The sequence below is a fragment of the Pteropus medius genome, unplaced genomic scaffold, assembly GCF_902729225.1.
Source record: "Pteropus medius unplaced genomic scaffold, Ma_sr-lr_union100, whole genome shotgun sequence".
NCBI lineage: Eukaryota > Metazoa > Chordata > Mammalia > Chiroptera > Pteropodidae > Pteropus > Pteropus medius.
In genome coordinates, this window is record NW_024349800.1 from 24,159,510 (window position 1) to 24,172,351 (window position 12,842).

Genomic DNA, 12,842 nt, shown 5'->3' on the forward strand with positions numbered 1-12,842 from the left:
TAAGAGTGCATTTATCTTCTTGAATTAGTGTTTCTGTTTTCTTTGGGTAAACACTAAGAAGTGGAATTAATGGGTTGAATGGTAGATCTATTTTTAGTTTTTTGAGGAATTTCCATACTGTTTTCCATAGTAGCTGCACAAATTTACATTTCCACCAACAATACACAAGAGTTCCCTTTTCTCCATGTCCTCATCAACACTTGTTATTTGTTGTCTTTTGATAACAGTCATTCTGATGGGTATGAGGTGATATCTGACTGTGGTTTAGATTTACATTTCTCTAATGATTAAGGATATTGAGCATCTTTTCAGGTACCTGTTGGCCACTTGGATGTCTTTGGAAAAATGTCTATTCAGGTCTTCTGCCCATCTATTTTTTTTTTATTGATTTGCATGAGTTCTTTGTATATTTTGGTCTTTTTTAAATATTGATTTGTATGAGTTCTTTGTATATTTTTGTATATTAACTAACCCTTTATCCAACATATCATTTGCAAATATCTTCTCCCATTCAGCAGGCTGCCTTTTCGTTTTGTTCATGGTTTCCCCTTCACGGTGCAAAAGCTTTTCAGTTTGATGTAAAGCTACACCAGTTTAAATGAAAGAAAGTATAAGGTATAGTTTCTGAAAAAGATATCTAGTCTTTACCCAGCTATCAGAGATCCCTTGGCTGAGATGACAGAGAAGGAAAATAATCTGAGAGAAGCATTTATATATATATTTTTTTCCTCTGAAAGAAAAAGCAGAGGTAATATACAAGAATTCAACTTTGTGAGATGAAGATACTGACTTGACTTCAAAGGAAGATTCAAACAAATTTAATAAGGCCAGGAACTGTGATTTTTATATTGTTTACATTGTATTGTTTGAGCAATTATATCATTTCTATTCCTGGTATAATCTTGTCAGGTGAATTTGAAAATTATCCAATAAAAGAAACAAAGGAGAGAAGGATTTGTAGTAGAGCCTTGGAATTAAAATAATTAATATCCCATCCTACCCATTTAAAAGGCTTCTGGAGGTAATATCAAATAGTAATAAATAAATAAAAAAGCACCAAGGAGCCAAACTGCCCATCTCCTTGGTCACAGGTAGAAAGTGGGAAAGAAAGCACAGTTTGATACCCCATTGATATCTAAGGAGGACAAAGCATCTAAAGTTAAACATATGTCTATTATTAAATTTATTGGGTTAATATATTTATATAGAGAGGTCTATTTATATATATGTTATATATATATAAATAGAGGTGTATATATATATATATATAGAGAGAGAGAGAGAGAGAGAGAGAGGTCTAGTAATCTTTAGTGGGGGGGGTCTCATGTTTTATTTTGGTTGGTTTGGGTTTCTTTTTTCTCTTTTCAATTATCTCATCAAGAATGGTTACTACTCTGAATTCAACATTGTTTCACTTGCTTTTACCTGATCTTTCTTTCTTATGCTTAGAATGCCTTTTTTGCATACTCTAATTTTTCTTAAAAACTAAAGCTTTGTAGCCACTTCCTCCAGAAAGTCTTGCCTGACTTTGCCTCCCTTTACAGTCCCCTAAGGATATCTTTTTTCTTATATTTCTTTCTTTACTTATATAATACCCTCGCTCGTTTATGCACTTCAGAACAGGCTACTTTATGCCATCACATATAAATCTCCACTGGTTTTTTAAATGATGTGCCATTATTCTACAGAGAGTTAAGAAAGAAAAAAACACTACCAATTATCATTGTGGGACACCAAAAATGTAAGACGATCCCAATTTCAGAGAAGTTTAAATGTGAAGAGGGGGAGAATATGCATCTCAGAACTGTATGTCTTAACTGATTTTGTATGTACATTATTAACAAAATGTCTGGGCATATAGAAAATGCACATTAAATATTTTCAGAATGACTGACTGAATGAATGAAATCAACCTAGATTGGTACTTTTCATCAATATGCATTTCTGGATTCATAGAAAACCCAAAATAATCTAAGAATAAAAATTTTTAGATGTTTAAAATTAAGACCTATGGATATAATTTATAAATATACTGGTTCCAGTTGTAGTTGAATAACCAACCTAAGTACCAGGATTTTTTTTTAAATTTTCTAAATATAAGTGTTACAGTTTCACATTAAAAATAAAACCTATGATGCCAATTGCCTGAGTGAACAAGCATTATATTGTGGTAGATAAAAGAGAAACATGTTGTTGTGTAGTATACATTCTTGATGGTCTGCACTAATGATAGGGATACAGATTATAAATAATCCAAAATAAAGGATAATTTAAAACTCATTTATATTTATTTTTGAAGTACATTCATATATTCATGTTATGAATAAACACAAACATAGACTGTCAGAAGTAGATATTAATAAATTACCAGCAATTGTTTAATTTCAGAAAACAAAATGGTTCTTAATCTTGGATTAAATTTATAGGAAGGTGTCCTAAGTCAAAAGCTACATGAAATGTTTACAAGTTGCTTTGTCATTCATTTGAGATAATGATCAAGTCCATATATACATGTAATATGTGTGTGTGTGATGTGTGTGTGTGTATTTTTTTTTTTTACAGCAGAAAAAACTTTATTAGAAGGGAAAGTAAAGCAACAGTGCACTTCCAGACATGGATGCAGGCCTGAGCAAGAGAAGTGTAGCTCAAAAGGCCAAGTCTAGATATTACTGAGAGGCATAAATGGTATACAGGAGAAGAAAAATTAAAATCCTACAACAATAAATTTGGAAATCTAGCTTCCTTTCCTTCATGTTTTTCTATATCATCTAGAAAGAATGACATAAAAGCAGCTACCCCTTCTGATGTATGTAGATGCTTTACACACATTATTTCTAATATTCAATAACCTGTAGAGTAGATATTAATACCATAATTTTACACCTGAGACCACTAAAGCTATAACTTGTGCAAGATCACAAAGGTAGAAACAGTAAAATCACCTCTAAAGTTCTGACTTATGAGTAAGTAGCTTTCTGGTCTAAAGAAGAAAGCTCAGAAAAAAATTGGGAAATCTTCCCTGTGACTGGAAACAAAAGATGCAAAAAAATGAAGACAGCTTTATCTCAATTTACAAAAAGCAGCAGGAAGGTTGCTTTGAGAAAAAATATTCAGAATTCTAGGGACTGATAAATTCTGGAATTCCATTTTGTAACATCTAACAGAACTCAAGAAATTAATCCTAATAGCTTTTAGCCTGAAAATGTACAATAATTAAAGACCACCTTTACTAATCTAATACATACATATCTCACAGGTTTACCAGTACAGAAGGCAGATTAAAAACTTCTCTATGATTCTATAATTTAAAATTATTTCTTCTTCGTCTTTGTCACTAAGAAAGGCAAAGGCCATGAAGAAAGACAAGACTGAATAAAATCCTGACTTCTTAGCTATATAACCTTGAGCAAGTCTTAATTTTTTTAATCTATAAAGTAAAATTATTAATATCTGACTCATAGTTATTGTAATTACTAAATGAGATAATGTATATAGAAGATTCCACATAGTATCTGGTATACAGTAAGTGCCCAAAAAATTTGTTAGAGTAATGTATTTTAGTGACTTCTGTTTTATTGGGATATTTTACATTAAACAAAACTTTAAACTTTTTTATCGGCTGTGGGATAGTAACACAAAGTGTAAGGAAAAGATATTAAAATTCCACTCAAAGTGTCAGGACAACTTTTAGTGTCAGAACAATTTACCAAAAAGACTTTCAAAGAAAACCCAGGAGATGTTACGAGAAGACAGACTTTAGTTCAAACTCATTAGCCTTTCTGTACATTTTGTGGAAGCACATTTAAAATCTAAGGAAGAACACAACATTGTATTATGGTATTGCTATAGTAATAGAACTATTTATCGGGATAACTGTCAATTTTATCATTCACCACTGCGGGGAGCTATAACCTAAAAAAAGGTTTATATAGATTCCCAAGGTTATTTTAAAACTTTCTCACATCTTACAATATTTATTTAATAAGCTCTTATTAAAATATATTTTAAATTAATTTGATAAGCACATGTGATTTCTTCTTTCGAGAACTTACAAGGAATAAGAAGGCTGATTATATCCATTTAATCACAAAATGGGGGATCCCTATCCCTATCTTCTCTTTTTTTCTCCATAACACTTATCTAACATACTATATATTTATCATGTATTTAATATACAGTATATATTTATGCTATCTAACATAGTATATAGTTCACACACATTAATTTTTATTATCTCTCTTTCCCATGAATGTAAGCTCCATGAAGAAAAGAATTTTTTATGTGTTTTATACACCACTCTATTTTTAGTACCTAGAATAGTGCCCAGCACAGAATACTTGCATAGTGAATTAACTGTTACTGAATGAGTGAATAAACAAATACTGGTTCATTTATTTGAAAGGTTAAAAACACATTAGATGATGTCAAGGATAGTAGTCCCCCCTTGTCCATCATTCACTTTCCAAGGTTTCAGTTACCCACAGTCAACCGTGGTCCAAAAATATTAAATGGGAAATTCCAGAAATACACAATTTGTAAGTTTTAAATTGCACATCCTTCTGAGTAGTGTAATGAAATCTCACACTGTCCTGCCCCATCCCATCAGGATGGGAATCATCCCTTTGCCCAGAGTATAGGTTATTTGCCCATTACACTTAGTAGCTTTCTAGGTTATCAGACTGACTACAGAGGTATCGCAATGCTTGCGTTCCAGCGATCCTAATGTTGCTTAATAGTGGCCCCGAAGCACAAGAGCAGTGATGCTGGCAATTTGGATACAACGAAGAGAAGCAGTGAAGTGGTTCCTTGAGTGAAAAGGTAAAAGTTCTTGACTTAATAAGGAAAAGAAAAAAATGTATGCTGAGATTGCAAAAATCTACGGAAAGAATGAATCTTCTACCCCTGAAATCGCCTAATTTACAAATTAAACTTTATCATGGGTATGTATGTATAGAAAAACATAGTATATATAAGGTTCCATACTATCTGCAGTTTCAGGCATCCACTGGAGGTACTGGATTGTATCCCCTGTGGATAAAGAGGGGACTACTGCTACTCTCTGAAAAATTTAATGTCTACTTATATTATATTCTAGTTTAAAAGAAAATATAGAAGAAGTTACTTATTCCTATAGATGAGTATATGGACAGATCTCATGACAATGGCTTGTTTAATATACATTTACAGTAGAATTCCTCTTAAGTGATCTGAATGGTACAGGGAAGGGATCAATTAAATATAGAATTATAAATACTGATATGCAAACATTTTAATTTTGTTTGATATATATTATGTTTCATCCACCAGTTTTTATGGCCTCTTCTCTGAGTATAACTTTTTTGATTGTATCATTAGTGCATTTCAATTTCTTTGAAATGAAAATGAATACTTAAGAAGGACAATAGAGAAGCAATCTGAATAAAATAATCCAGATTTTTATAAATTTGTATTGATTCTTTAGTTGTATTTCCACACCAGATTTTACAGCAGTTTTTAACAACTCTTTACCAACTCACTTTTATCAACTCTTTCTAAAGCATTTAATAGTTTTCATAAAATAATTCTTCAAACTGATATTTATTTCATTGGCCTATGAAGTATCTAATTAAACTATTTAATTACAATAATAGGTCGGCAGCCTTATAAGAGGTCTCTTGTAAGGGACAAACCCAACCTACAACTTACTTGGGAGAGCAGAAGTGTGTAGGAGTGTGTCAGAGAGTAGCCTACTAACTACGTTGACACATGTGGGCTTAAAATCAGGATATTTCATAGACAGAATGGAAAGTATGAGGTAAGCTATGTAAATTAAGTAGAGTTTGATCAGAAGAGCTTCTATGTAATGGTTCATGAATCCTTCACATACTGTCTCATTGCCAGTAGAGTCTACATTTGGAAATCTTCAGTATAGTTGATGGATACTTACATAATTCTTCTCTTAAAAATAATAATCTTTACAGGATTTCTAACAGTTAAATGAGTTTAACTATAATCATTCACTCACTATTTCAACAAATATGTATTGAGTACCTATTACACAAAAGGCACCATGTAAAAAAAAATGTGGTATATATAGAGATAAATGGAATAGAACTTTTCCTCTGTTAAATTTACTTATCCAAGCAGGGGTCCTGTTATCACCTCGAAAAGTTGACCTAGCTTTTCCAGAACAAGAGAAAAGAATTAATACCTAGATAGGAAAGAAAACAAATTCATTTATTCCTCTCATTAGTAGGAATTAGTCTGGGCAGAAAGTATTAAGGCCCTGCCCAATTCTAGTCCATTTTCCTGGTGAGAATACTTTCCTTTTTTTGTTTTGTTTTAGGTTTAATTATACAAACTCAGCCTTTGACATTAGATAGATCACAACTTATGATAGGTATCCCAATTTAAAGTATGTAAGTCAGTGTATTCTCTTTTAAGTTAATATATTTTAAATGCTTTAGTTATGTGTATTCATGCTCTTCTCTATGCATTGAGAATATAATTTCACAATAATTCCGAAGTCTGGTAACCATATACAATGTAAGTAAATATGATAATAGATGCATTTAGCATTTACCTCTCTTTAACCTCTTTTAAAAAATAAACATGAATCTAGTAAAATAGGTCAAATCCCATAATTATCTCTAAAAAAAAAATCCTGCTGTAAAAACAGGCATAAGCCAACAATGAAATCATAAGAAATTCGTATGTTATTTTCTTGCATTATTAATTGTTGTCACCGTTATTCATAGCTGAAAAACTGCCTCGCTCCCATTCTGATTAATTTTAACTTTCTTAAATTAGCTCTTTAATACCTAGGTTTCCCTAAGGTTTGGCTATCTCTCAAAAGATGGGTATAATTATTTTTTATATCCATGGCTGAGAAATTAGGTTTCTGCTACAAGACTAGTAGTATCTTCCTTTACATGAAAAGCGAGATTATACCACAATTCAATTTTCTTTTCTTTAAAATAATTAAACTATAGTTGACATACAATATTATATGAGTTTCAGGTGTACACATTGTTATTCAACATTTACTTCCAACTTACAAAGTGATCACTGCAATAAATCTAGTAGCCATCTGTCACCACAAAAAGTTATTAAGATATTATTGACTATATTCCCTATGCTGTCTGTACATTACAGGCCCCTGACTTATTTATTTCATAACTGGAAGTTTGTACCTCTTATTCTTATTCACCCATATAATTTAATTTTCTTTTTTTTTAATTTGGCATAGGAAATAACTATTATAGAAACAAGGAATAAGAGGAAAAGAACTTGTGCTAAAAAGTTCAGAATAGGAAACTTGCAACAATACTCATATTCTACTCCAGAAATAAAAGCATACAGAAAACATATACATTGACATGAATTTTTAAAGTAAGATATAAATTAGGGAGATATTAATTTATTCCAAAATGATGCACCAGATAATTATTTTAAATATTTCTTTCTCCATGAACTTGAAAATCAAAAATCTGATCTACAAAAAGGTAATTTTCAAAAAATTTATAAAAATATTTCTATCAGCTAAAACAAAGTCACAAACCTAGAAAGCCCCTCTCAGATCACTTAGCAGAAACACTTTATTCTATAGCTGAAGAAAACAAGTCCTAAAAAATAATCTACTCAAGGTCACCAGCTCTGAAGACACAAAATCAGGATTTATGCTCAATTCTAGCCCAATCAAAAGTTCATGTTTTCTCTCTATTTTGATATGGGAGAAAGAAAAATGCATTTTTTTTTTCAAATAAGAATATGAGGAGGCAGAGAGACAAGGAGGTAGAAAATCTTCCAGCTATTAAAAAGCATAATGATGACTGAGAATCTCCACAAGTCTAATGTTTCATCCACTACATAACTTAGCGTAAGGTCTTCAAAATCAATGGCTGGCATAATAAAATTTAATCTCTAGTAACAGTTCAATTAATGTTGGTTTTATAAACTACATGAATAATAGTTAAAAGCCATCTATATTATATTTATTGGATTTCTGTAAATCTAATTTATTAATTAGATTTTGAGAGAAGGCATGCTAACGTATTTTATTTTCCATGTTCTCCCTATTGCCATTCTCTTACCTGACAGTCAGATTTCTAGTAACTTCAACCATTTGAGTAAAAAAAAGGGAAATGGGCAAAATAAGCTTCTGAGTTTAGATATAAATATGTTTTTCATTAAAAGGATATAAAATATACTTTTTGACGAGAAACACACACCTCAAAATGGAAAGGATAATCCAAAATATCTTATGATCCATTTAAAATCTCACTGTTTTAAATTTTAATATTTCTCCATTGACCTTTAAAATACCTTTATAAAATATATAACAGAATTTTATAAAAGGGTTTTTCCTAAAATTCTATAGATTTGAATGCCTTTTGCCTTCAAACCTAAATCTATATCATACAGCGTTTTTTTTTTTTACTTCTACTTTTCAGTAAGTTAATTAGTTCATAACCTATTCTTCAAACATTTGAAACTGGTGTGCTTCTCTATCCTAAGAGGAATTGTGTAGTAAGAACACATTGCTAAACAAATATAAAGTTAATTTTTGCATCCTTTTATCATTAATTACAACCCAAATTTAATTGGCTAATTCTTTAATACATCAAGTTAACAAAGAAACTTCAGATGTAATAACAGAGCCACGAATACTGAAAACTAAAAGAACGTCCACTAAGGAGAAGCTCCTGATATGAGAATGAAAGCTAGCTTTTGAAGCTATAACCAATTTCAAGAAATCTAATTTTGTTTTTAAAACTTTGGTAGCTACTCCAAGTATAATGTTCAAATCTATCATCATAGGAAAGCTAAACTTATTGTTAGTATGTGTGAACCTTTAACAAATGACACTGGCTTGATATCCAGTCATCAGAACTCCACCTACTATGCTTGAACCTAATCTCCCTCCCAAGCTTTGCAGCTCTTCCAGACTAAAAATGGCCCAGTTACTGTTGGAAAAGTGTACTATCACTTTTATCACTGACATACAAAACAAAGGCAATATCGTGAGTCTGGAAGAAAGAATATGCTGCAAAATATGTTCTAATAACAATGATGACGACAATGGTAAAAGCTAATATTCACTGAAATTATTTAATTCTCGTAACAACCCTACAAATTTATGGCTGAGAATTTAAGAAAGGAAAAAGCAAGGGCTTAAAATCAGGTCTTTATGACTCCAGAACCCATATTCTTAATTTACTATATTTTCATTTCCTATCTTCCTCAATCCCCATTCAAAAACATTTACTGAACACCTATTATAAACCTGTTAGTCACTTGGGATTCCACAATATGTAAATTAACTAAACATGATTATTCAAGTGCAAATCAAGAATCCCTCAACCCAAACAAAGAATTAATATATTTATTTTTTAAAAATTTCAAAGGTCACTCATGAATTCATTAAACAAATATTTAAATGAGAACTTGCTATATTAGAAGCACCACGCTAGATGTTGAACGGATAAAAAGATGAATAAGATATGGTCTTTCCCTCAAGCTCCACACAGAATAAATCGAATATATATAGAATTCAGTATTGAAGAGTATTTTTACTTTTATGGTTTAAATAAAAGTACTGCTTGCAAATAATTGTGTTGGTTTTAAAAAAAATTCTAAAAGCTACAAATCACTACATTTCATAAGGCAACATTTCTAACACCAAAATGCTAGTGTACTTTAGTAGTGTATATAGTAAAAAATGTGAAAAGTGAGAAAATTTGCCATGAGCTTACATTTTCTATGACAAATGTCCACTCTTTATCTTCGAATTCCTCTGCATGAGGATCCTGTAACAAAAGCAAAATCCAAGTTGAAATACATTTCTTTAATCAATCCAATTAATAAAATACGGATGGCCTTGCTTTTAGCTTTACCAACTTTTAAAAAAGAAGCAGCAGAATGGCCTACTGTTATAAAATTGCCATAATTTCTCTAAATTTAAAGCATTGTTTTATATTGAAAATTTATTTTACTTATATTGATGCATATCATTATCTTCTATCACTGCACAGATGACAAGATAAAAAGAAACCCAATCAAAGACAACTTAGTGAGTGAACTATTAAGAAGCATTTTATTATTAGATGCTTCTATCAAGCCCTAATCTCATTTTTATATCTGTATTTTAAACTAAAACTGCCACTTGAGGCAAGGTTTTCTTTGGTGCAGAGATCGTAAATATCTGAAATTTCAAAGCACTGAGAAGGACTTCACAAACTACACAAAATGGCAAACTGGCATGGCTGTTGATATTCTCATCCCCCCTCCATTCCCATTTATTTATCCTGGAAATGCCTCAGAAACCTGAGAAAGGGTGATGGATCCTACAACTAAATGCAACTTAAAAAAATAAAGATGAGGTGCACTTTTCCAAGTATTTATTTGACAAATATTTATTAGGTACTTATTATATAAAGGAGTGTAGAAGTGTCATATGGATTCAAACATAGTTGTCTTTGCCTGTAAAGACAAAAAAACTAATATAATAGATATATGATGCATGAAATATATGGTTACACCAGATATTAGAAAACAACACATCACTTCTTACAGGAAAGAACAGTAAAAGCTTTATGAGAGAGAAAGTATCTGGGCTAGGTAGCATGGTATATAGGATTTCTACAGATGATCAGAATAAGTAAAGGCAAAAGGCAACAGAGTATAAGACATAAAAAAGAAAGTGGAATTCCATCATATGTGCAATTAGGTTATTCAAGTTCAATTCCATGTGTTGGAAGTGGGGGATGGATGAAGGAAGCTTTTGGCTCAGCATTCCACTCTAAGCGTGAGTGAGCACACACAGATGGGGAATGGGCTCTGCTATTCCCCTTCTGGGTCTCAGGTCTCACGTGCTTCTCCTAGGCAAGCATCTTATTCATAACTGTTTCCACTTTAGTCTATTATTAATCTGCTTCTCTTGCCACAGCCTATTTTGGATCCTTATCACTCTGTGCCTAGATAAAAGCGACTGCAGCATTGTTTCTCTGCCCTCCAATCAATCTTGTACAGATCAATTCTCCTACATCACAGTTCTGATCATGTTAGTACCAACTCAGATTTCTTTAGTGACCCCTCCAACTTAGAGGATAAATTCAAAACTCCTTAGTTACTTCCTTGTTTCTGTTTACTTTTTTTTTTTTTTTTTACTGTAATAACATGGTGGTTGGCTGATTTTAAGCTGTACTGAGGGAGCTATTTCTATGAGTAAATTTCCACAAATAGAATAAAAACTTGCCAAAAAGGAGTTTCTTTGGTAGTGATGGGTAAAGGGGAGGTAGGAAAAGGTAAAAGGGAAAGAAAGGTAAAGAATTCTACTTGGTATTTGTTTCCCCAGCCTGGCGCTGCCCATGAACTAGGTTTATGGAGAGGGACTACTGTAAATAAAGGTTGAAGGAGCTTTCCATGAGGAATTTAGGGCACAAACAGTGCTACTTTAGAGACCAAGTAATGAACTGTGATATAATGTGGAGGAAAGAGACATCCTACCACTCACCCTGCCTGCCTTATTCCATCATTTTGCCAAAGAATGCAGCATAGCTACAGCACAGCTAGTACAATAAATAATAATACAAAATATTTACTGAGCACATACTCTGCCCCAGTTATTGTACTGTTTTAATCATAGCAACTTATGAAATAGGTACTATTTTTATTCCTATTTTAACAACACAAAACAGACCTAAAGATGTATATGTTACAGTTTGGGGTTTTACTTTTAGCCACATTGTTGGTTCAGTTTTACCACTGTGTCCCCAGGACCTAGAAAAGTACCAGCCACACAAAAAATTCTCAAAAATCTTTGATGAATGGATTAATATATATCATAAATTAACTAATATTAAAAAGCGCCTTACATATTACATACATTCATTCTCAAAGCAGATAAAATTTTTTAAAACATCAATGATGTTGTACTCCTAAAAGAATAATTTCAGTGGGACCACAGGACACATCTGATAGGGCAAAGTCAGTAAAAAGATATAAAAGAGCAATAGTAATGAGCATTTTCAAGACACTTTAAAATGGCATAGCTACATAATTAGCTATATTATTGACCAGACAAAAACACTTGTAATGAAGATTGCTTCCAGCTTGAATCAATTAAGTCTTCTTTGTATCCTACTGTCTACCCTCTAGAGTCTCCTTTCTTACTGCAGTAGAGAAAAAATGAAAATAGCTTAAAGAGCCGTTTTCCTTCTCAAATCCTAAAAGGTTTCTTTTTCATTTACTAGAAACAGCTATTTCAATCTCTTTCAAATTTCAAAAACAAGCATGCAAGCTAAAGAAATTAATTTCTGGTTAAATCATATAAAAATGAAACACTGATAACTTCAAAACATACTTTGTCTATGAGCACACCTCTGTGGATACTGTACTTCGGACATAAAGGGTTTAGAGTCGTACTTTCCTACTTGCAAATTTCAAAATTAAGTGATTGTGAAACTTTAATATAAGTAAAATAAAAGGGGAAATATGAAAAACTTTTCCACTTGAATATTTTAAATACTGCTCATAAAACAAGATCTAATTGCCATGAAAAAATGAAAAGTTGTTTTGTTTTATTTTTCTGCTTTTCTATTAGAATTCTGGGGGGACAGGGGAATCAGGAAGATAAAAGCATCAGTTGGAAATATTCTTAAATATTTAAATTAAAAAAACCCCAAACTGTAACATATACATCTTTAGGTCTGTTTTGTGTTGTTAAAATAGGAATAAAAATAGTACCTATTTCATAACTTGCTATGATTAAATATTTTAAATGGTCACAAGGTTGCCTCAAGAGTATAACTGAAGAGAAATGTTTAATATAGCAAACTGGGGAGAAAGGGGTAATTGGGTTT

At 31.6% G+C, this 12,842-nt stretch overlaps 1 protein-coding gene across 14 annotated transcripts in view; it reads right to left on the bottom strand.

Moving 5' to 3' along the window:
* EHBP1 (EH domain binding protein 1) overlaps positions 1-12,842 on the bottom strand; it is a 308,435-nt gene that overhangs the window by 230,082 nt on the left and 65,511 nt on the right. For all 14 annotated transcript variants that reach the window (XM_039887026.1, XM_039887034.1, XM_039887027.1 and 11 more), the window contains one exon: positions 9,735-9,788. In XM_039887026.1, the coding sequence (XP_039742960.1) occupies positions 9,735-9,788 (54 nt within the window). The remainder of the gene's footprint in view (positions 1-9,734; positions 9,789-12,842) is intronic.